We start from the raw sequence: 22,696 nt of genomic DNA, 5'->3' as shown, positions 1-22,696 counted from the left end.
TTTGTTAATTTTACTAAATAATAAAAAATTATGAAATTTTACATTTTCTAAAAATTTATTTTATTAAAAGACTATTTAGTTTTTTTTTAAATAAAAAATTGTACACATAGCATCCTTGTCAATAAAATTAGCTGATGTAATATCCACACGAACAAAAGTAGATGATGTGGCAGTTGATGTGGCGACTGGTGTCTGATTTCACCAAAAATGATAAGTCGGGTATGTTTTGGCACAGTCATATAAGTTCAGATATGTTTTAGCACAACCATATAAGTCTGATATGAATTGAACATATCGCGATATGTAGGATATGATATGGCAGTTTTCCCAAGTTAGAACACAAGTTATAACATTCCACAAATAGACTTAACTTCCCTTAAACTAGAAAGGATAAATTTTTTTCGTTTTCATTTCTGGCCGTGTTAGTCTTACCAAATATATTCTAGTAAATAATGTGAATTTTCTGATAAGATGGCTAAAAAGGAACACTTCTTAATATATGATTGAACTATCTGACAGAATCTCACAGTGGGAAGAAACAAAACAAAAGAAGAAGATTACAAAAAGTAGGAAAATACCAATTCAAGTTTAACATCAAAAAGATTTTCATTTTTTTGGCTTGCTTCTAATGTGTATATACCTCATGACAAATAGACACTGCTGCTTCTTCACCGTTGGTGAGATTACAAACGCTCCTTGTTTCTCTTTTCCAATCCAAAGCCATGATCACCTTCACTCTCCTGTTTTTTCTTTGAAATTTCACTCACGGATTGTGTAATTTGAAACCAAAAACTCTTGGAACATAGTTTTGTGTTGCCTTTGGTGGCTTGAGATTTCCATAAGTCATCAAGAACAGATGTGGAAACGTTGTCCCAAAGTAAGCCCCATCAATGTCTATTCATTACATTAAGGAAAGCTCAACAAACCCTGCAAGATCTGAAACCACAAAGATGATTGCTTTATGCATAAGAATCAAAACATCAGACATCTATATTGGAATGTTTTCTGAACCTGCATTTATAGAAATGTATCAGCAAGAAGTGAAAAAAAGGATACTGCCTTGATACTTTGATCGCGGGTAGTAAATGTCTTGACATTTAGGGCAATATATCTTCACCGTGCTTGACCGAGGCAAATCCGATTGACCAACAGGAAGACAAGGTTGGCCACAGCAATAAACTCTAGGACACCTTCCAAAGTCGTAGTTTTTGTATTTATCTAACTGCAAGGATAATAAACAAGAGGAGAATATTTTAAGAGATGTATAAAATACGCAAATGTGTACAATAATGTTTATACCATTGCAGCTAATCCTTTGGTTGTCAAAATGTAACGAGCGTGAATAAGTCCATAAAGCATCTCAGCAGCTGACTCGATCAACTCATTCTGTTCCTCTGTAAACATCTCTCCTGTTGTTACCGACCCAATCCCAAATCATACATTCACAAGACATACATATTTGGTCTCACTATCTTAATCTAACGTCAATGCAGATCCTTTGTCTAGCTAAACTAGTTCTGGAATGAAAAAGAAAGAACATATATAACTTACCATGGGAAGATTCTAGATCCAAAATCAGATCAAGAGCGTACTCGTAGTACGGGACTACACTGCTGAGTCCACACAAGTTAAAGTCATCTTGGATGTAGTCATCATCGACCTCACAGAAGAACTCGTTCCCCTTAAGATTACAGAACCAAGATATCCACGAGGTGTCTGAACCACTGGCATCTGATTCTTCTTCACTGTCTGTGTCTGATTCATCTATCACCAATCAAAGTCACACACACATACTTTCATCAGTTACAGACTTACAGCTAACGAACACGTGTGAAACAACCAATATCTATACAATAGAGACAATATATGAGCGTTTTGTTTAATTCAGTTATATATAATAGCTTTTTGCAAATGTATATGATTACCAAATAATAACATTCATTGACTCCCAGATCAGGAGACACATATCTAATTAAATATCCAAGAAGGACGAAACTCACCGTCTAAAACGTTGTTTTTAGAGAGAGAGGCGGAACGCGAATCTCTATGGTCGTGCGGCTGCTTCACGGAGTGCGCTGACGCCGCAGTAACGGTTCCTTTTCCTTTACCGTTAACTTGACGAGACGTGGACGGAGAAGGTCGTTCAAGAGATCCGTTGATTCGTTTCCGATCCACAACCTCCGGTCTCGAACCAACCGTGCCTCTCTCTCTATACATGATTCTAAAAGTCCTAACAAACCTCTCTATATATATATATATAACTTCCAGATGCAGCTATTGTTCAACTGTTAAAATTGAGCTCTAGGGTTTTGAATTGAAAGCTTTTTTTTCTTCGTTTTCTTTTTCTCGAATCTTTGTTGTATTTTTCTGTTTTGCAAGTTGTCTGTTTGGTACAGAGAGATGATTACTTTTTTCGATCGAATTTAACCGTTAGATTTTTGGTTTTGTGAAAACAAATACTTCTTTAAAAAGGGGTAAAATAGGAAATAGAGGAATAAAGTTTTATAGGTTCCTGAAGACGAGGGAGAGAGGAAGTGGGGCGGTGAATCGGCAGCCACTCAGAGAGAAAGTGGATACATGGAGTTCAAGTTGAGCCATCATCTTCTGGTTCACCACGTGGCACTTATTTACACGACGCTCGTAAACTACTCTCCGTGGCCACATGTATATATGTATTTTTGAGTTTGCGAACTTTTACAAAAAATAAAGAACAATACAAATTCTGAAGAACATCTGAACATCAATTTCTATAATCCCATCAGTTTACCATTCTACTCTTCCAGTACATATATAATACTTTTGCGCTGAATGAAAAATCTATCAACTTTTTAAAACATTCGTTTTCATGGGATTCTCAAGCCTGCATCTCCACATTGACTAAAACCCACACACTAACTCAATTCAAACAAAATACTTCTTGACCAACGGAAAAAAAAACAGTAAATACTATACATAGAGAGATTTAAAGACAATCTCTCAACCAAAACCAAAACCACCCAAATGTTATTATTTTGGTGTTTGGAACTTTTCATAAGCTTTCCTACCAAAGATGAAATAACTCTTTATCACAAGATACTGATACTCTCGCTATCTAATACCAACAATCAGTATTTTCTTCTATAAAGAGAGAAATAGAAAGGGAGAGGAGATATCACATCTTACAAAAAGAGCAGGGAGTTCGACTGTGGTCCATTAGTCATCGTCACCAAAGTACTTCTCTTCAGCGTCAAGGCCAACCTCTCGAAGCCAATGATCATCAAGATTCTCGTCATTGTCTATCTTTGTGTAATCCAAATGCTCATGATCTTCTCCTGATAAGAACTTCTGCTGCATGATTGATGTGAACTGATCCATCATCTCTTGCATCTCCTCCACCGGTAAAACTGATCCCTGCTTGTTCTCTTCTCTACCCGCCTGAAAGTAATAGACGAGCAAAAATGTAAAAAAAAAAAAGGTTTTCTTTTGCACAACAATTGAATAAAACCAACATACACAGCAAGAAACAAGTTACCTACCTCTGCAAGGCTTGAGCTAGCTCCTGCCGGCTTTTCCTCTTCTTCTACTTCTTCGTCTTCAGTTTCCACTTCTTCTTGTTCCGATTCATCTTCAGACTCCTCCATCTTCTCATTACCACCAACCCAATCACACTCAGCAACACCCAACCTCTGCTGCTCCTCCCTAATCCTAGAAACCAACGCAGCCTCCTCAGCCCGTCTCATCAACGTCTCTGACCAACGTTCCCCAGGCCTAGCCATGTTCCTACCCAACGAATCCTGAAACTTCCCGACATACTCGTGGTGCAGATACGGCTCTCTGTCTCTCATAGCATCCTCGGAGAAATACTGTCCTTCCGATACAAGCTTGTTCAAGAAAGCCAGCCTCCTGTTCCTCACAGCTACAGACCTCGATCTCAGCTCCTCTGAGGTCGGACTTATCTTCTTCCTCAGGCTCTTCAAGTGCCAATCAACCTCGTAGTCGTGTTTTAAAGCATCGAACTCGAGCAATTCGTCTACACTCAGCTGCGATCCATAACGCTCTGAAATCAAATCAAATCAAAAAGCTAAGTTTCAATAGCAAAATTGAATAAAATTGAATAATGATTGTTAGGGTTTATTCAGTCTAAAATTGAATAATGATCGTTACTAGGCACGAAATTTTCATAAAGTTACTGCAGTGAGATAGAGAAATTTACCGAGGAAAACGGCGGGATCACGACGGAGAAGGTCTAGGAGAATGGATTTACGTTGGTCGGAAGAAGCAGTGGTTGATTGAACGGCGCGTGGGAAGTAGAGGTCTTCGAGAGAGGAAAGCCTCGCCGCGATTTCTTCCACCGCCGCCTCGTTCATTACTCTTCGTTCCATCTTTTTCCGTTGCTTCTCCTCTGCACCTGAATCAATAACCAAGCAAATCTTCGTACTCACGTGCTGGTCTCGTGAGAAGAAGACTTTGGCGGTGTTAATTTGATACCCGAAAGAATCGGCCCATTGGGCTTTCTCGTTCATACTTGTTGCCGTATGACAGTTTTTGTTTTCCAATGGTTTATTCGGCTCAAGGCGCATCTAATTTTAAATCATGGTTTGATCAGTTCAAAATTATCACCAAAACTTTATTCAAATTTATATCATTTAGTTAAAAATCATTTACAAAAGTGTTAATTTTATTTAAATTTATCCAAATAAAAATCTTATTACACGAAATATCCAAGAATTATATAGAAATTTAAACTATCAGAAATGAGATTTTGTATTAGTTTTTTTTTTCCTTGGTAGAACTACAACTTTTCTTTTGAACAACGGTAGAACTACAACTTAATATAGTCAATTTTTGATAAAAATAACGACGTGGAATCCAATTAATTGAAATTGGACCCTAGAAAACGAAAAAAATTAAGAAAGTGGTACTACATAACACTGTTACAACCGGTCGTGTTCTTGGTCCAGGCTACAACTTGGTCTATATAAAACCCAACTTGTTTCGTCATGTCGCAATCTCATCCACCTCCGAGTTAAAGACAAAACTTGGAAACGTGGTCGTTATGTCTCTGCAATTGAATTTTTAATTCCTCGAACTTGTAAGACTAGCACCAAAACTAATCAAAGCAATTGAGCAGATGCATAGAAAGGTAAACATACCTCAGATATGGAAGAGTCATGATTTTAAGCAAAGATGGGTTTTTGATCACGAAATCGCTCCACTCTGTCTTACCAATCTTCCCATCCCGATCCACATCTGCGTCCTCAAATGTCTGATCACCAAAAGCAAGTTTTACAAAAGAGTCTTTGCATTCGTACAAGTAAGTTGTAATAAGTAACAAACCTGATCGAGTATCACTTCTATGGTATCATCAGCTAGTTTCATTTCAGATTCGCAGAGAAGTGCAATCAACATTTGCTTCACCTGGTAGGAATCAAATACATGATCATGAATACCTGAAGGCTTTATTCCGTAAACGATGCAAAATCAGGAACATTCATTCATGCTCAGAAACTAAGACTCTGAAACATATATGGGATACCAAAACGAAACATCTTAGAAATGTATACCTCTTGGCGTTCAATGAACCCCGTGCAGTCCATGTCGTATAGCCTAAAGGTAACTGAGATAAAAAAAGAGACCAACGTGAATAAAAAATCACGGCAAGGCTTCATAGGAACAGCGACAATTGAGGACTTACAGTCTGTTTTCTCCTCTAGAGAAGCATTAGGATGGAAAACATTGAGTGATCTCACAAAGTCTCCAAAATCAATTACACCTTTTCGTTTAACATCAAACAAATCAAATATCTGCAAACGAGGGCACTAAGATCAGTCTTTAGGATTAACTAGAACGTTCTAAAGGTCTGAGAGAGCTTGAGATTTGTACCCTATTGGCAAACAAGTTTTCCTTCTTTCTGTTCTTGAACAAAGCAAGTTGAAACTCTTCCTGCATTACAAGTTGGTCGAGAAATAAGTAAAAATATCCATAAGTGGGCCACCAAAACTTTAACTTTCAACTTTCAAAACCAAACCAATAAAAGAAAAAGAACTATAATTCAAGTCAACTATCAACATTCAATACACACACAGACTTGTTGAGCAATAAGGAGCCTACAGATCAGCCAGCATGGGGATCCAATTATCGCCTAATAATATAAATTGGTTAAAGTCAACAAAGTTGACATATATGCTATGGATAATAGTGAATTTAATATTACGTCACTATACTTCAAGATCTTGCCACGAGGTAATCAACAGCTATCAAATTATCAGTTACCTTGTTGATCAAGCCATCGTCAACAACCGAGCTGCTTATGCTCTTGAATAACTCGTACAATGCTTCAACCTCACTAACGCTGACTGGAATAAAAAAAAACAATTTTACAAAAATTAGCCAAAGCTGCGAGATTAGTCACAAAAAAACAAATCAATTAGAAGAAAAATGGCCATAATAAATGGTAGAGAGGCACTTCTTGAAAATACTATGACCGAGATACTAATTGGATAGGATTATGTCATGGCTCAAACAACAGGAGGGATCCTTGTTAGTAACGAAGTTACAGACGAAACAACAGACTATTCAATAAGATATAGCTTTTCAAATTGTTTGGGTTACAATAAAAAGGAAAAATGAGTTAAATAATGCTATTGGGACATTTAAGGCAAGAAGAAGAAACGTGTAGTGCAAGTAAAACTTACAAGCCGTCTCAGAGGCAAGCTTCACAGGGTTCTCATGACCAGGAAACTCTCTCGCAGCAGTGGAATGTAAACAGCCCATTTACTTACAGATAACAAGTAAAAACGAAGAAGAAGAAGCTTATTCGATGAATAGAGACGCTAATTCAACGAGTTCTGTTCTGAGACAGTAAAGCTTGTTCGCTGATGTTACTTCCCGTCGTCATAATCATCATTACAATCTACACAACACACAGAAGAACCCCAAAACATTTAAAATTAAACCCTAATAATCTGAAAATAAATCGATAATCGATCAAGATAATGTATGCGCGGCTCCTGGATCTCCGAACCCAGAAATTGAACGTTGAAATTGGAGAACAAAGGGAAAATCGGATTTGGGTACTTACCACCGAGAGAACGGCTCGGTGAGAGAGAGAGAGAGAGAGAGAGAGAGAGGCGACGAAGATCTGTGACGGAAAAAAGAAAAAAAAATCTATGACGGAGGGAGATGCATGATCGGACGGCTGAGATTAACTGTATAGATATTACTGGGCTTTTTTGTTCTCCGGAGGCCGATTGAGGGTTTTATAAGACGGGCGAGCGTCGTACGTGTGAATGCTTGATCGCGTGCGAAATAACAACCAAGGACCGTGACCTATAAATTTTCCTTTTATTCATTCTTTATCATCCAAATTAAAAAAAAAATAGAAAAAATGAAGAAAAAAGGAAAGTCTTTTAGCCGACTAAATCACCACTATACAATAACCTCTCTAATTCACTTGTGCTACTTTCAGAAAACAACAATGTTGGAGAGGAGAAAAAATTGTTCGTTGATGATGTTGGAGAGTGGAGAACAAGCAACGATTGATATTGATGCAATCGTGTCATACAAGTCTTCCTTCAACACTTTAGAGATAATACTAAAGCGTGATACAGAAGTGCTTCTCGTACACCAGCGTGACGGATCCGTGGACACTATCGGATCAAACACAGCTCCTCCATTCCCAATCCCTTACATCCTACTAAAAGACATTGTTAGCTTTGATCCGCACAACATCAATCCTCTCCTCCAGTTAGACCCTGTTTTATGCGATCATCTTTCAGTTAAAATCGCTTCTAAAGCAGCCGAGGAGCGAGTTTCAGGGCCATTATACATCTTCCTATACGTCACAGTCACTCCACACAGATTCGTAGGAGACGATATTCCTTTCCCTGAACTAGACGAGGAGATGGAGACATGCGCCATTTGTTTGGAGGAGCTAAATCCCAGGGGTGAAATCTATTTCGACATGCCAAATTGTTCTCATCAGTTCCACGATCTATGTATATCCATGTGGTTGACTCGTAGCAACGCTTGCCCTATCTGCCGCGCTTTTGTTGTGACAAGATCCTAGGAAGGCTCTGGAACAGATGAGATAATACTTTGCAGAAACGAATCAAGAGACTCGAGTTTCTCAAAGGCAGTGGATCGAATGGTGACACAAGAGGGATGGATGATCTCTTGATACTCCTAGATATCTAATCCGGATATGACACACCGAAGAAGAGATCCTTGGGCTCTGGATATTACACACCAGAAGTTGGATATTACACACCAACACTCAATCTACTCGACAAGCAAGAAGAAAAGAGAAAACAAAGGTTTTTGATAAAAAGATGGATGATAATACAAGAGGGCCACGACCACAATATAAAGGAGAAGCCTTGTACATGCACAAGGTCTCGAAACTTGAAATAAAAATAAAGGGAACAGGCTCCCTTGGAAACTAAACAAAGACCAAGTTTTCGAAAACTAAATAACATAAAAACATAGCTATAAAAATAAGATAAGGTCTTCATGTGGACAGACCAAGATCAATCATCTAGGATATAGGAGAAGTAGACTTGTGGCCTCGTTAAAAACCTTCCTTTGGAAAACCCAGTGGGACAAAACCAAAGGTTAGGAAAAGAGCACACACAAGCTACTTGCCTAGATGATGATCAGCTTGAAGGTGGAGTAGCTTGAATGATGGTAAAGGTGTCTTGGATGATCAAGCTTCGGCCAAGACCAATATATTCTTCTTGTTTCCAAGCATTCTTCAATGTAGCATCCTCAGCTACAAGCTCTTCAGGTTCAGGTTCAGGTTCATGCTTCCGTTCCTTGGTGCTTCCCATGATCACATCATCCCCTCCCTCTTCAAAAAGATTTGTCCTCAAATCTGTTTTACCTGCAACAGAGAGGACCAAGTCAGTAACATCAAAGTTTAAAATCGGAGCCATCCCCTCCCTCTTCAAGAAGATTTGACCTCAAATCTGCTTTACCTTCAATAAAGGAGACCAAATCAGCAATATAGAAGTTTGAAATCAGATTACACTTACCTTGAAAGCCTCTTAGATAGGCATTGTTGCTGTTAGATTCGGATATAGAGGAAACACTGATCCAGTTAGCTCTCCTTACTCCTGATGCAATAAAACAAAACAAGTTAGCACATAAAAATTTATCAAAGAGTAAGAGTTTTATCCCAAATTTGTTTCTGCTTGGTTCTGGTTTGTATGCTGCATCTGGAGGTGCTTCTTTGATGATGATAAAGCCAGGGACATGTTGGTTCTTGTTCAGATCAGGTGGCTTGAACTGATTGTCTTCCTCATGCTTGTTATTTTTCCTTGATTGCTTCCAAGCTTCCTTATAATCTGCACATGGCTCTTTTGACAAAAACAAGTGCATCATGTCTGTGTAATCAATAATAAAAGAATTACTGAAAATATGATCACTTACCTTAGCATGCTCACCTGGTCGCCATAGATAGGATTGAGATGTTCTAAACTCAGAAAAGTTCAAACAAAGCACACACAGAATCACCCGACTTGTAGAACCCATAACTCTTTCACCCGAGAAGCTTTGGACACGATTCCAATTCGACCTGAGACCCTCATGAGTTAAGTTTCCATAGCAGTCGAGTTTGTTGAATAATTCCTTGTGGTTGTTGAGATATGGTCCTCGGACTGCTCCTATGTCAAGACTGGCGGCTAAACAGCTTTCAAGGTTTGCTTGTTGCATCTCCAACTTAGCCAAGGACTCATCTTTGATACCCTGATAGTTATAGCCCCTCTTTTCGAAAAATGTAGACCTCAAAACAGTTTGACCTGTACCAACAGCAAGCAAATCAGGTATCATATTTTTCTTTGAGTTTAGATGGATACCTCGGGTTGGTTTCTTTGGAGTATGTTGTAGGATAAGTTGATCTGGTGGTTTCTCCTTGATTTGAGAAGAAAACATGAGTTCTTCTCCTGGTCCAGTGATCACTTTACCAATTTCTCCAGTAACTCCTTCATCTCCAATCATGGTTTGATAGTCTCTGCAAGGGTACTGAAGCTGCTGCATATCTGGTGGCTTCCATATCTTGACATGGTCGAGAAGCAAGACATTATGATCAGGTTGCAACTCCTTATGACCCCAGCTGATTCTAGCACGAGCAGAATGCTCTCCAAGGAAGATAAATATGCTGAAATATGCTCCAGGTTTCCACAAGTAGGTCTGTAATCTTCCAACCCAATCACATGTAAACATCTCTTGGAACTGATCCAAACCGACATATTTTGCCAAACTGGTAATAACTTGAAGATCAGGTGGCCATTTACTGCGTGGTCTGGTTCGTTGGATCAAGGACTGAGTGGGTAAAATTCTCCAGTTGGTTTCATAATGAAACTCTTGCTGACCTGAGACGTGCAACACCTTATCTCCAGAAAGTAAAAGATCACCAAAATCAAGTGTTGTTGCTACCGATTTCTTCTCAATCATTATGGTGTTGTTCCTGTGATGCCACAACTCTCCTCCAGGCTCAAATACAACATTCTTCAAGCCCAATTCGTGTCTTGAAAGCTCCACAGCTCTAGTCTTGCTCCATATAAAAGGATTGATTAGAAAAGTACCCAAGAATGTCCTTTGGAAATCAGATGGATCAAAGACAATCAGTTGCATCATTCCATGGTCTGCTTGTGGTTCCTTGGGTGTCTCCTCTTCTACTACAGTCTGTATGAAAGGAACCATGATGTCCTGAACTGGTTGCTCTTCTTTCTGATTGATAGGAGATGATACTTTGGCTTGATCTTCTTGAATAGGTGCAGCTGATTCTGGTTCTGTATCTTTGAGATCTGAGACAGTAGTAGCTGGTTCCTGATGCTGTGTTTCAATGGCTGCACGTGTTTTGTTGCTCCTTTTGAATTGCCTCTCCACATCCATCATTACTTGTAACAAAGCCTCCTTATCCTTTTCACTGAATAAACAATATTGTTTATCTCCTCTAAATGGTTTAGAGACTGTCTTCTCCTTGCTGGCACAGATTGGTTTCTTCTTGGTTGAAACAATTCCAGTGGATGGACGAGATCTCCTACTGTCTTCTAGTTTCTGACTTGAGATGGAAGGATAGAGCTTTGTCTCAGATGGTTGGCTGCAATCTCTGCTCCACTTGTCTCTTTCAAACCTTCTTTGTTGTGGAGTGTCTTTGATAACAACAGCATGCTTCTGGTTTCTTTCCAACTGATCATACCCTCTTGGCTTGTACTCATCTCTGGATAATCTGCTTCTCCTTTGCTGCATATGCTCCTCATGTATCTGCTGCTGTTCCATTCTGAATTTCATAATTTTCTGCAAAGTAGCAGTCTTGGCAGTGTTGATTCTTCCTTCATGATCTCTTGCCATTGTACCTGAGACAAAAGAAAGAACACAGCCAGTAAGTAGTTCACAGCAAATCTGATCACAACAGAAACAAAAGTTTAAATTTTAAAGAGAAAACAGATCAGATTTAAGAAAAAAATTCGAAATTCTCACAACCTGATCAGATCTATCACAAAATCAAAGAGAATATGAAAGAACTACAACAGATCTATGATCAAAATTCTCAGATTTATCAGATTTCAACAACAAAAACACAGATCTATCAATCTCAGGAGAATATGAATGGACCAAACGAAAATCAGAGAGATTGACAAACACTTCCCTTCCAGAGTTGCTCTGATACCACTTGATACGATCCTAGGAAGGCTCTGGAACAGATGGGATAATCCTTGCAGAAACGAATCAAAAGACTCAAGTTTCTCAAGGCATGTGGGTCGATGGATGATTCAAAGAGTTGCGGAAGAGACTCCTTGACACTTTTAGATGGCTAGATCGGATATGACACACCTCCTTAGACACCTAGGGCTGCTGGATATTACACACCAACAAGAGAATTTCTCAGAGAGAATTCACAAATACGAACACAAGTTTTTGACTGAAAAGATGATTTTTTATTACTCAATTTCGTGCCTAATATATAGGAGAGATGGCTGCACATGCACAGCATCTCGAAAACAGAAGAAAGGAGTAAAACAAAGGCTCCTCTCGAAAATACAACAAAGACCAACTTAAAGACTAAATGTTTTCGAAAGCAAAGACATAAAAACATAGGATAAAATATAACATAAGGTCTTCATGTGGACAGACCAAGATCAATCATCTAGGAGATAGGAGAAGTAGACTTGTGGCCTCGTTAAAAACCTTCCTTTGGAAAACCCAGTGGGACAAAACCAAAGGTTAGGAAAAGAGCACACACAAGCTACTTGCCTAGATGATGATCAGCTTGAAGGTGGAGTAGCTTGAATGATGGTAAAGGTGTCTTGGATGATCAAGCTTCGGCCAAGACCAATGTATTCTTCTTGTTTCCAAGCATTCTTCAATGTTGCATCCTCATCTACATGCTCTTCCGGATCAGGTTCATGCTTCCAGTCCTTGGTGCTTTCCATGATCATATCATGTTGATTATGATGATTGACAACCATGCATGCCTTCTCTTTTTACATTTTTTTTGTCAAACTTATTGAATTCAGTTTTTTTTTTTGTTCAATTTTCAATGTTCATGTCAGATTTCTCGTGTTTGAGACATCATCACCATATCACCATCTTCCTCTGGACCAAACTCGACAGCACAAAGTTCCAATTTTGTACTGAAAACTATATGATTCTAGGAACCAGTCCAAGTCTCTTCTCTGTTTCACTTGCTTCCCTGTTTTTTCGAACATAGCTTGTGTTTTGATGTCTGTTCCACACTTCCACTTCCACTAGCGGTAGAATCAAACGAATCTTCCTCACTCGCTGGCTCGATCCAACTGTCTGATACCTTCTTTGAAATACGCCAAACAAGTCTATATTTGATTTTAGTATTCTTATAATGTTTTCTTGCATAGTAGTGTCTGAGATATGAGAAAGGTTCACAACAACATTTATAATGAGATTGATTAGTGGTGCCTAAATACAAATACCATAAAAATGGTCATGTGAGACATTTGTAATATCATTATAAGATGAAATCACAATCATAATATTTTCTAAAGATAACATATTTTAATCTGGTATATGTCTAATTTTAGATTATAATACTTATGTTTAACTACATTGTTAAATCATAAATGTATAACTGAAAGATTTTTAGTAGAAAATTCCTTAGTTTATGGTTTTCTTTCAAACTAAGATCTAGTTATCTTGTGCATGAGTTTGTTAGCATTTGTTTAGCTTTTATGATATATAATTTAGACGGATGTTATATTTTTTTGGAACCTCTAAAAAAGTTAGTCAAGGTTGTGCATGGAACAAGGAAAGCGTGAATGGATATTACACAGTTTGACATGTTGATTGATTAAATGATCTTGTGACCAAATATCGATCAATTATATTTTCCTGATAAAATTTTGTAGGTTATGTTATGAATACTCATTCTATCATAGTGTAATTACAACTGAGTTGTAATTATAAACTTAGAAGCTTAGAAACTAAGCCTCTTAGAAACACTTGAAAAACTATAAAAGAACTAAACTTTGAAACTAGTCTCTCTTATGAGAATATATGTAAATGTTTGTACAGAAAATGATACATTACATTTTCCAATTTGTTGTGACATTAATATAAAAGTTAAGATATATATTATGTGATCTGAAAAAGGCAGATATGCTGTTTTTATATAGTAAAATAAACTTTACAAAATTGAGAGAGCATGTGTACTTCAAATTTCAAATAAAAACGACCTTACCATTTAATATAATAGCTAAATTGGACTAATTAGTTCAATTAGTTTATATATGTTTTCCAAAAATAAATCTACTAAAGTGGACACATTGCATTGACCATAACTCAATGTGGAAACATATAAAACCAAAAGAAGGAAAAAATCCATCCATGACAAACATCTGCTTCTTTCCATGATGCCCATTGAACCCACGAATCACTCTGACTTTAGTTTTTTGTTTCATGCTATTCACGAGAGCCTCATTACCTTTCACCAAATCTTTTCTTACCCAGAGTAAAGCAACTGGTCCCCCTTGAAAACGTTGCGATACTCGCTTCCTTCTGAAGCTACTATGCTTGTAGCCAAAATCACTCATGGACTCATCTCCTGATAATCTATGCCACTCATCATGCCAAAATGCAAACCCACAACACTCATCTCGGACTTGTAATCGAACTCGTCACCAACCAGGATACCATGAACTTCTCCAAACATATAGTCTGTGTTTACACACATGTTCTGCCACTTAAGTATCATCCTAGCATCGTGATCAACACGTATACTGTGTTTGGCTTCAACATCAACTAAGAGCTCATTGAATATCATCTTGAAAAGCCTACGAGCTTTGCTCACTTTCTCACATGGGCTAAGATCCCTCTCCATTAGTGGGGGTGATCATCCCACTATGGTCTTTAGACCTGCGATCTGGACAATAATAATGGAGGAACAGAGGATCAGCAGAGGATCATAAGAAGGAAAAACTCAAAATCAAAGAACAATGTCAAGAAAACAATATTAGCTAACAGAACATAAGTAAAGACAATGTCAAGTAAGAGTTTTAGGTAAGACACAAGGAGAAACTCAAAGAACAATCTCAAGTAACAGTATTATTCCTTGTGTCTTACCTAATTAGTCCAATTTAGCTATTATATTAAATGGTACGGTCATTTTTATTTGAAATTTGAAGTACACATGCTTTCTACAATTTTGTTAAGTTTATTTTACTATATAAAAACAGCATATCTGCCTTTTCCAGATCACATAATATATATCTTAACTTTTATATTAATGTCACAACAAATTGGAAAATGTAATGTATCATTTTCTGTATAAACATTTGCATATATTCTCATAAGAGAGACTAGTTTCTAAGTTTAGTTATTTTATAGTTCTTCAAGTGTTTCCAAGAGGCTTAGGGCCTGATTGGTTGAAGCTGTGATTTTAGTTTTTTGCTGTAGAATTTATGCTGTGTTTTTTGCTGTGATTTTTGTAAGTTATAAAACTCACAGATTTATTAATAAGTTTCTAAAGCACTGTTATTTTGCTGTGAAAAAATACTGTCTACAGCCAAAAGAAAAAGGAAAAAGGAAATGTAGTTGTAGGTTTCAAAAATCAAAGCAAAGCTTGATTGTTAAATATTGTGGCTGTAGAGATATTTTTTGCTGTCCACAGCAACCAAATCACTAACCAATCAACCTCTTAGTTTCTAAGCTGGGGGGGGGGGGGGGGGGGTTATTGGGACAAGAATTTGTGTGGAATCTGAGAATTTTTAAAGTTTACAGATTTTAAAAGTTGAATAGATTTTGTATGAATTTTCCGTTGATTGTTATGGAATTTTACAAATTTGCATACATATTTTTCTCAAAATCAATTTCCTTTTAAAGAAATATATACAAGTCTTTTTAGGAAACTACCAACTTTTTGTCCATCAAACATATATATATATATATGTATAACGTTTTCCTTCGTGAGCTATATAGAGATAATCTCTTCCACTTCACCATTATCATACAATGTCTTGCTTCTCGGATGGAATGATTAAAAAGAACTAGTTTTGTAGTTTTTTTTTTTTTGATAACCGTGGGGGTTCCTAGGCGGTAAGTCCAGACTAATCCCCACGAGGCCTTCCATCCGGGCACGCACGGTTATAGGCGGGAAAGTGGCCAAAGCGACTCGAACCCAGGGCGGACACTCCAGTTGAAGTTCCATTACCACTAGGCCAAGAGCTCTTGGTTTAGTTTTGTAGTTTTTTGTGAATGACAAATCGAGAAATAAAACAAAGAGAAAAAGAAGAAGAATGGTCGTTATTTTTCCATGGATTGATTCTTGGGTCAATCATCGTCTTCTTCACCACCTGTCTTCTTTTAGGATTTGGTTCATACTCCAAAAATTGATTTCATATGGTGCCACGTTCTTCTTGTCACAAAATTAAAATGGGCAAATGTTGAATTTATCACTTTTTGTGTAAAGAACCGAAGTGTGTGTTGTTATCATACAGATTTTACAAATCTTATGAGTAAACATGATATTTTCAAAGTTGAGTATCATGAGTAAAAACATAAAGAATTTATCTCCCAATAACAATAGAGTTTGATAGAATTACAAAATCAATGAAAACCAAACTTTTTGAATAACCAAAGATTTTAAATAGATTTTAAAAATTCTTAAACCAATAACAAGAGATTTTACTTAAACTTTACAGATCCATAAACCAATAATAATAGAATCTTAAAATTTCAGAATTCAGAATTCCTTCTAGAATCCTTGTACCAATAACCCCCCCCCCCCCCCCCCCACGTTTGATAATTACAACTTAGTTGTAATTACACTATGATAGAATGAGTATTCATAACATAACCTACAAAAGTTCATCAGGAAAATATAATTGATTGATATTTGGTCACAAAATCATTTAAACAATCAACATGTCAAACTGTTTAATATTCATTCACGCTTTCCTTGTTTCATGCACAACCTTGACTAATTTTTTTAAAGTTCCAAAAAAATATAACATCCGCTAAATTATATATCATAAAAGCTAAACAAATGCTAACAAGTAGATTCAGCTAAATCCCATTATATAAGAAATTCTAATACTGTGTTACAAAAAAAAAAAATTCTAATACTTTTAGAATCTCTCATTAAAGTCCTTAAACCCAAATAGATTCAGCTAAATCCCATTACATAAGAAATCCTAATATTTTTCCAAATCCCTAGTACAATAAGCCCCAATCCAAAATCCAAAAACTAAAAACCAAAAGCCAAAACCAAAAGCCAAAAACGTTCACATTCTAACCTGGTATGAAATCAGATGCTTTCCATTCAAGGTTTCTTAGAGCTTAAGAAAACTTGTTAACCTTAAACAAACCAAAGCATCTTATACAATGATTTTTTTTTTCTGTTACTCAAGAGTCATAGGAAGAGATCTGATTTACAAAGTCAAGGATCTTCCTTAGTTTCTCTACACTTTTCTTTGGGACTTTTTCATAGAGATTCTATAAAGCCACAAAGATTACTGTCTCAAGATCAGTAAAACAATAAACAAAATGATCTTGTGACTTTCACTGATCCCAAACACCACATAACAAGAAGAAACAAAAGCTAGAAACTTCGTTCACTTCTTTGAAGAAACCGTTGATGAAGAAGATGATTCCGGCTCTTTCCACGCCGCTTGCCATTGCTTGTCATACAACGTTGTCTCTTCAAACAGGCCCTTGAGTTTGTCTAAATCTTCATTCTTGCGAATGAAAAGAACTCCAGCTACAGCCACAAACAAGAGTGTTTTGCAGAAGAAATTACCCATTTGATCAACAAGTCCTACTCCGGTAAGGCTATCAACAAAGTAAGCCATGAAGAACCCTATCATCGCAGCACGACCTATAAGACAATACCCACCAAGAAAAAAACAAACAAACTTGAGATTATGTTAATTTGCAAAGTACACAAGACCATTTTGAGTTACCATTGAGGATAGGGATGTTAACATGGGTGATTGCCCATGGGTTTACCCAAACCCACTAATATTGGGTTGGGTTTTTAGCCATCCAAAATTAATTGGATCAATCATGGGTATAAATTTTAAAATCCATATTCATAGTGGGTAAAACAAAAGGGTAATTAAAACACATGTTTTTCAAAAGGGATTATATTTTCCACTATTTTAATTAAATAAAAAAATTTGCAAAAACTTTTTTCTGTCAAAAACAAAAGAAAAGTTTCCGACAAATTAAAACACATGTTTTTCAACCAAAATCGGAAAATCGAGTTTTCTCGCCAAAACTCGAAAACCGAATTTTCCCGCCAAAAACGGAAAACCAAGTTTTCCTGCCAAAAACGGAAAACCAAGTTTTCCCGCCAAAACTAAAAAATCATGTTTTTTCTTCAAAATCGAAAACCCGGATTTTTCTGCCGAAACCCGAAAACCAAGTTTTTCCGCCAAAACCGGAAACCGGATTTTCCCGCCAAAACCGGCGCAAAAATTCCGAAAACCGGGGTTTCCCGCCAAAATCAGAAAACCGGGGTTTCCCGCCAAAACCGGAAACCAGATTTTCCCGCCAAAATCAGAAATATGGATTTTCCCGCCAAAACCCGAAATCCGGGTTTTCCGGCCAAAACCGGAAAAACGAGTTCCCGCCAAAACCAGAAACCCGGAGTTTCCCGCCAAAATCAGAAATCCGGGTTTTTCCGGCCGAAACTTTTCTGGCCAAAACCGGAGAACCAAGTTTTCTCGCCAAAACCGGAAAACCAAGTTTTTCCGCCAAAACCCGAAAACCGAGTTTTCTCGCCAAAACCAGAAAACCGAGTTTTCCGCCAAAACCCGAGTTTTCTGCCAAAACCGAAAAACCGAGTTTTCCCACCAAAACTAGAAAACCGAATTTTCCCGCCAAAATCGGAAAATATCTCACATTAATGATATTAATATTTTACATGATCTTTTTAAAACAAATAAAGTAGTAATTTGGGTACCCATTGGTAAACCTATACACATTTGGATTATTTTTATGGGCTAAATTTTAACCTTGATGTTTCTGGATTTTCAAGAGTTGGGTATAAATTGGGTTGGGTTATTTGTGAGTTGGGCTGGGCTGGGTTATTTTACCCGCATTAACATCCCTAATTGAGGAGTTCAGCTTCTGGTAGGTGATATCTCTTCATCCATGCCCACCATGGAATAATCGAGGTATCGAAGAGAACAGGCTCGTCGTTAGTACTTGTCTCCGGGCTGTCTTCAAGCCACTTTCTCCTCTTTGCCTCTACACATTACACAACAATCTTATAACTTATTACAAAAACCAAACCAACGAGCTTTGTAGTAACAGAGCATTGTCCAAGTTTAAAGGGATCTTAACCAGAAACGATTACAGAATCCCAATCGGTTTTGCCTTCTTTCTCGAACTGTTTCAGATCCCATCTTCCATTAATCCACTTCGCATCCTGAAACTTGATCTCAGTCGTCGTGGTGGCTGTCAAATCAGTATCGTCGGAGGAGCTTTCCGTCGGAGATTTAACCGGAGTCTCCTCTGCTGTGGGAGACGTAGGCTTCGGAACCTCCACGGTGGTTGCAGAGACTGTGGGTGTTGACGTACCGTTGTCGGAGGAGGAGGCTCGAGTGAGTGAGACGAGAGAGAAGCGCTTGGTGGAGAGGAGGGAGAGTGAGATCTTGGGAGTGAGATTAGGGTTTTGAAGTGGAGAAGAGATAGGCGGCGAGAATAACGCCATTGATGTGTGGACATTTGTTGCTTGCTCAGACACACTGTCTCCCTTCTGCTCTGCTTTTTTTTTTTTTGAAAGAAGGGCAATCTGCTCTGCTTTTAACAGTTAGTTTGAATGTGTGGTTTGAAATGAGCTCCAAAAGAAGTGAAAGAGATGTTATCGTTGATCGCTTCGAATGCATGTCGTTTTGGTTTTGTTTATTGTTTACTGTAACTACGTGACGTTTTTGTGTTCTGGTGAAAACGAGATTATCAATGGACGTCATAAAATATGAAATAGAATCCAAGCCTTCAGCCCAGAAACCACACTTACCAAAACTCAGAATATTATTATACAAATTTTTAGAATAACTTAAAATTTTAATTTTTTGCAGAATGTCATGTTTTTTGTTGAACTATTATTTTAAACATTAATTAAATATTATATCATAAATATAAAAATTATTATATTGATAATTTGCAACACACCATTCTACCATTTTTGCATGTAGTTTCACATGTATGATACTGAATCTTTTTATGATTTTTATACTTGGATATCCTTTTTGCACCATTCCAATTTACAATCTTCTAAACTGGACTGTCAAGCTATATACATAATATTTTTGAAAATTTAGTTATAACTATTCTGTTGAAGTAAAGAAAGAGATTTACGAGATAGTCATCTCGAGAAAATATCATCCATCACTCAAAACAGAAAATGATTCGTAAGCTTGAAAACTCTCAGACGTGGCACGAAACCATTGCTCAAAATTCCACGTGGTTAGTATTGATTGGTCTATTGACGATCGAGATGTCCTTGATTTGTTTGGCGGAAAAGATTCAATTCAATGCGAGGACCTCCTCCAAGTTTCGAGAAGTTTCCGGAACTACCCTTCCGGGTGTTTCAAGTCCCCGAAAAGGTAATTAACACGAAAGCAGCAAGGGCATTATCGTCAAACATTCTCCAATCTCCCTTATAATTACCCAAGACTTTTTCTTTACCGACATTTTAATCGTCTAGTCAATTTTAATCATCTGAAAGCAAAAGAAAACAAAAAAAAAAAAGTCATGGATTCATTCTCGTCCTTCTTCGATTCACAACCTGGTAGCAGAAGCTGGAGCTATGATTCTCTCAAGAACCTCCGTCAGATTTCCCCGGCTGTCCAGAACCATCTTAAGCGGGTAAACTTTCCTTCTTCCTCGATCAAACCGTCGGTTCTGATTTAGAGACCACAGTTATACGATTCATCGAGACTCGTTTCGTTTACTTGGTGTTAATCGGTCTGGTTGTCTCGATCGCATCTCGATTTGGTTCTAATCGCTGTGATTGTACTTCCTACAAGTTTCTAGGGTTTCTAATTTCGTCGTGTAGTGGTCAAGATCGTCTTCCTAATTTCTTGTAAAGCGAATTTTCTTTGTGCTTATACTATATGCGTTGAATTGATTTGGGATCTTATGCTTCTTGTGTGAGTTTGTAGGTTTATCTTACTCTGTGTTGTGCTCTGGTTGCGTCTGCGTTTGGGGCTTACCTCCACGTCCTCTGGAACATCGGTGGTATTCTCACTACCATTGGATGCGTTGGAAGCATGATTTGGCTGCTCTCTTGTCCTCCTTATCAACAAGTATGTGACCTTAAATTCACTTTTTTCTAAGGCTGCGTGCTTTCTTGTTGTAGCCTTTTGCTGAGACGTTGTTGTTTTCTTTTGGTGCAGCAAAAGAGGCTTTCACTTCTCTTTATCTCTGCCGTTCTTGAAGGTGCTTCAGTTGGTCCCTTGATCAAAGTGGCAGTTGATTTTGACCCAAGGTGATTTACTGTTTTTTTAATTGTAACTTTTGTTGGACTTTTCTTAGAGCTGACAGTTATTACCTTTCTTTGGTTTGGTTAATTCAGCATCCTTATCACTGCGTTTGTGGGAACTGCGATAGCCTTTATCTGTTTCTCAGGAGCAGCGATGCTGGCAAGACGCAGAGAGTATCTCTACCTCGGAGGACTCCTTTCATCTGGCTTGTCCATGCTTATGTGGCTTCAGTTCGCCTCTTCCATCTTCGGTGGCTCTGCATCTATCTTTAAGTTCGAGGTACATACAACAAACGTCTCCTCTTATTCTTTTTTGTAGTTTTTTTTTTGCTTTTGGTTTCCTCATATACTGTTATGGATCTGGTGGTGCAGCTCTACTTTGGACTCTTGATCTTTGTGGGATACATGGTGGTGGACACTCAAGATATTATAGAGAAGGCCCACCTCGGTGACATGGACTACGTGAAACATTCCTTGACCCTTTTCACCGATTTTGTAGCTGTGTTTGTTCGTATCCTAATCATAATGGTAAAAGTTCATTTTCTATCTGATATTAAGTTATTGTGCTTTATCGGTTAATAGATCTTAACATTGATGAGTCCTTCTGTTATACAGCTGAAGAACTCGGCAGATAAAGAAGAGAAAAAGAAGAAGAGGAGGAACTGAGACTAAAAGTGAGAAAGAAAGCTAATAGAGAGTGGGTGATATAACTACATGAAAGCTTTGGTGTTTTTACTTGTTTGAGACGGTTTTGCTAAAAACACATGTTACCTTATTTGTGTATTCCTCTAAGTGGCTCCCGATTGTAAATGGATCTAGTGGTGTTCGTTTTTCGTTCATGATCTTAGTACTGTTTAAAAAAATATTAGTTGGGGATTCTACGTTTTTTTTTTGGGTGTAATTTCGCGTCTGGTCGCCAAGAGAAAAGCAAATAGTTGTGCGAAAGGCTCTGAAGTCTCGCTATATCCATCTTACCGTTCATGTGTGTATTCAAAGAATGTACGTATGTAGGAACGTGTGGTCTCAAAAGGAAAGAGAAGCTATCGTTAGGCGAAAAATAATGTATCATGTATGTCGTTTTCGTTAGGGACCTTAGGGTCACTCTTTCGGCTCAGAGATTATCCGAATCCAACCGACACTGCAATATAGTTTCTCCTAGATCGATCAAATTTGTTTTTGGAATTCTTTTGAAGTTGTTGAGATATCTAGAACAACGAATAAAGAACTAATTAACTTTATCGAGATTTTAAAATAAGAACATTATAACTGTTTAGAGAAACTTCAAGAACATAGAAAAATCTCTAATGAAATAAGAAAATTCTTAGAATACGAAAAAAAACAAAATTTACTAGCCTTGTAGCTAAACCTAACACTATGAAAGTGAAAATCTTACAACCTGATTCCTTATTTTTTATATATATATGAGCTAATTCCTTCATTTGTTAAGGTAGTTCAAACGGAACTGAGAGAAGTTACATAAGCAGAAACAAATCTAATCCTGATTGATAATAAGTGATACCAAAATCGCTCTGGTTGAAGAGCAGGAAGTAAATGAAATACCAACAAATAATCAACAACTTTTTTTTTTTTGGTAATCAAAATAAGGAATCAGGTTCTAAGATATTCACTTTCATAGTGTTAGGTTTAGCTACGAAAGCTAGTAAATTATCGTTTCACTGCACATCCATGATACGTACTGTGCTCTGTTGTCTGTACAATCAACAACTTTTTCCATTCTTGGAAAACATACATTTG

General features: G+C 37.4%; 7 protein-coding genes across 9 annotated transcripts; 2 read left to right on the top strand and 5 right to left on the bottom strand.

The window, feature by feature from the left end:
- Positions 1-472: 472 nt before the first annotated feature.
- Positions 473-2,540, bottom strand: LOC108807229 (casein kinase II subunit beta-1). 2 transcript variants are annotated; one of them, XM_018579485.2, is made up of 5 exons: positions 2,001-2,540; positions 1,552-1,764; positions 1,300-1,409; positions 1,057-1,222; positions 473-894 (listed from the first exon to the last, which is right to left on the bottom strand). In XM_018579485.2, the coding sequence occupies exons 1-5, from the start codon at positions 2,215-2,217 to the stop codon at positions 764-766; spliced, it is 837 nt and encodes a 278-aa protein (XP_018434987.1). In that variant the 5' UTR covers positions 2,218-2,540; the 3' UTR covers positions 473-763. The 2 variants fall into 2 exon arrangements, with proteins under 2 accessions (XP_018434987.1, XP_018434988.1); XM_018579486.2 differs by having other exon boundaries at positions 1,300-1,394; positions 2,001-2,534.
- Positions 2,541-2,825: 285 nt separating this feature from the next.
- On the bottom strand, positions 2,826-4,410 carry LOC108806294 (uncharacterized). The gene is made up of 3 exons (XM_018578368.2): positions 4,193-4,410; positions 3,516-4,036; positions 2,826-3,414 (listed from the first exon to the last, which is right to left on the bottom strand). The coding sequence occupies exons 1-3, from the start codon at positions 4,359-4,361 to the stop codon at positions 3,193-3,195; spliced, it is 912 nt and encodes a 303-aa protein (XP_018433870.1). The 5' UTR covers positions 4,362-4,410; the 3' UTR covers positions 2,826-3,192.
- Positions 4,411-4,725: 315 nt separating this feature from the next.
- LOC108806295 (calcineurin B-like protein 9) lies at positions 4,726-7,231 on the bottom strand. The gene is made up of 9 exons (XM_018578369.2): positions 7,061-7,231; positions 6,675-6,892; positions 6,253-6,335; positions 5,863-5,922; positions 5,675-5,783; positions 5,544-5,596; positions 5,317-5,397; positions 5,133-5,245; positions 4,726-5,041 (listed from the first exon to the last, which is right to left on the bottom strand). The coding sequence occupies exons 2-9, from the start codon at positions 6,751-6,753 to the stop codon at positions 4,978-4,980; spliced, it is 642 nt and encodes a 213-aa protein (XP_018433871.1). The 5' UTR covers positions 6,754-6,892; positions 7,061-7,231; the 3' UTR covers positions 4,726-4,977.
- A 102-nt stretch (positions 7,232-7,333) lies between these two features.
- Positions 7,334-8,170, top strand: LOC108808076 (uncharacterized). Its single transcript, XM_018580276.2, has one exon. The coding sequence runs from the start codon at positions 7,367-7,369 to the stop codon at positions 8,045-8,047; it is 681 nt and encodes a 226-aa protein (XP_018435778.2). The 5' UTR covers positions 7,334-7,366; the 3' UTR covers positions 8,048-8,170.
- Positions 8,171-8,278: 108 nt separating this feature from the next.
- Positions 8,279-12,379, bottom strand: LOC108810197 (uncharacterized). Of its 2 annotated transcripts, none has more exons than XM_056988786.1 (2): positions 9,012-12,379; positions 8,279-8,860 (listed from the first exon to the last, which is right to left on the bottom strand). In XM_056988786.1, the coding sequence occupies exons 1-2, from the start codon at positions 11,329-11,331 to the stop codon at positions 8,634-8,636; spliced, it is 2,547 nt and encodes an 848-aa protein (XP_056844766.1). In that variant the 5' UTR covers positions 11,332-12,379; the 3' UTR covers positions 8,279-8,633. The 2 variants fall into 2 exon arrangements, with proteins under 2 accessions (XP_056844766.1, XP_056844767.1); XM_056988787.1 differs by lacking the exon at positions 8,279-8,860 and having other exon boundaries at positions 9,116-9,335; positions 9,409-12,379.
- Positions 12,380-16,826: 4,447 nt separating this feature from the next.
- Positions 16,827-19,268, bottom strand: LOC108809503 (light-harvesting complex-like protein 3 isotype 2, chloroplastic). Its single transcript, XM_018581640.2, has 3 exons — positions 18,799-19,268; positions 18,566-18,702; positions 16,827-17,327 (listed from the first exon to the last, which is right to left on the bottom strand). Exons 1-3 carry the CDS (start codon positions 19,166-19,168, stop codon positions 17,064-17,066), a joined length of 771 nt encoding a protein of 256 aa, XP_018437142.1. The 5' UTR covers positions 19,169-19,268; the 3' UTR covers positions 16,827-17,063.
- Positions 19,269-20,153: 885 nt separating this feature from the next.
- LOC108806394 (bax inhibitor 1) lies at positions 20,154-21,817 on the top strand. Its single transcript, XM_018578496.2, has 6 exons — positions 20,154-20,325; positions 20,622-20,765; positions 20,856-20,947; positions 21,035-21,221; positions 21,314-21,469; positions 21,557-21,817. The coding sequence occupies exons 1-6, from the start codon at positions 20,212-20,214 to the stop codon at positions 21,605-21,607; spliced, it is 744 nt and encodes a 247-aa protein (XP_018433998.1). The 5' UTR covers positions 20,154-20,211; the 3' UTR covers positions 21,608-21,817.
- The last annotated feature ends 879 nt before the right edge of the window (positions 21,818-22,696 follow it).

Source organism: Raphanus sativus, chromosome 6 (genome assembly GCF_000801105.2).
Source record: "Raphanus sativus cultivar WK10039 chromosome 6, ASM80110v3, whole genome shotgun sequence".
NCBI lineage: Eukaryota > Viridiplantae > Streptophyta > Magnoliopsida > Brassicales > Brassicaceae > Raphanus > Raphanus sativus.
This window is presented reverse-complemented; position numbering and strand designations above follow the sequence as displayed.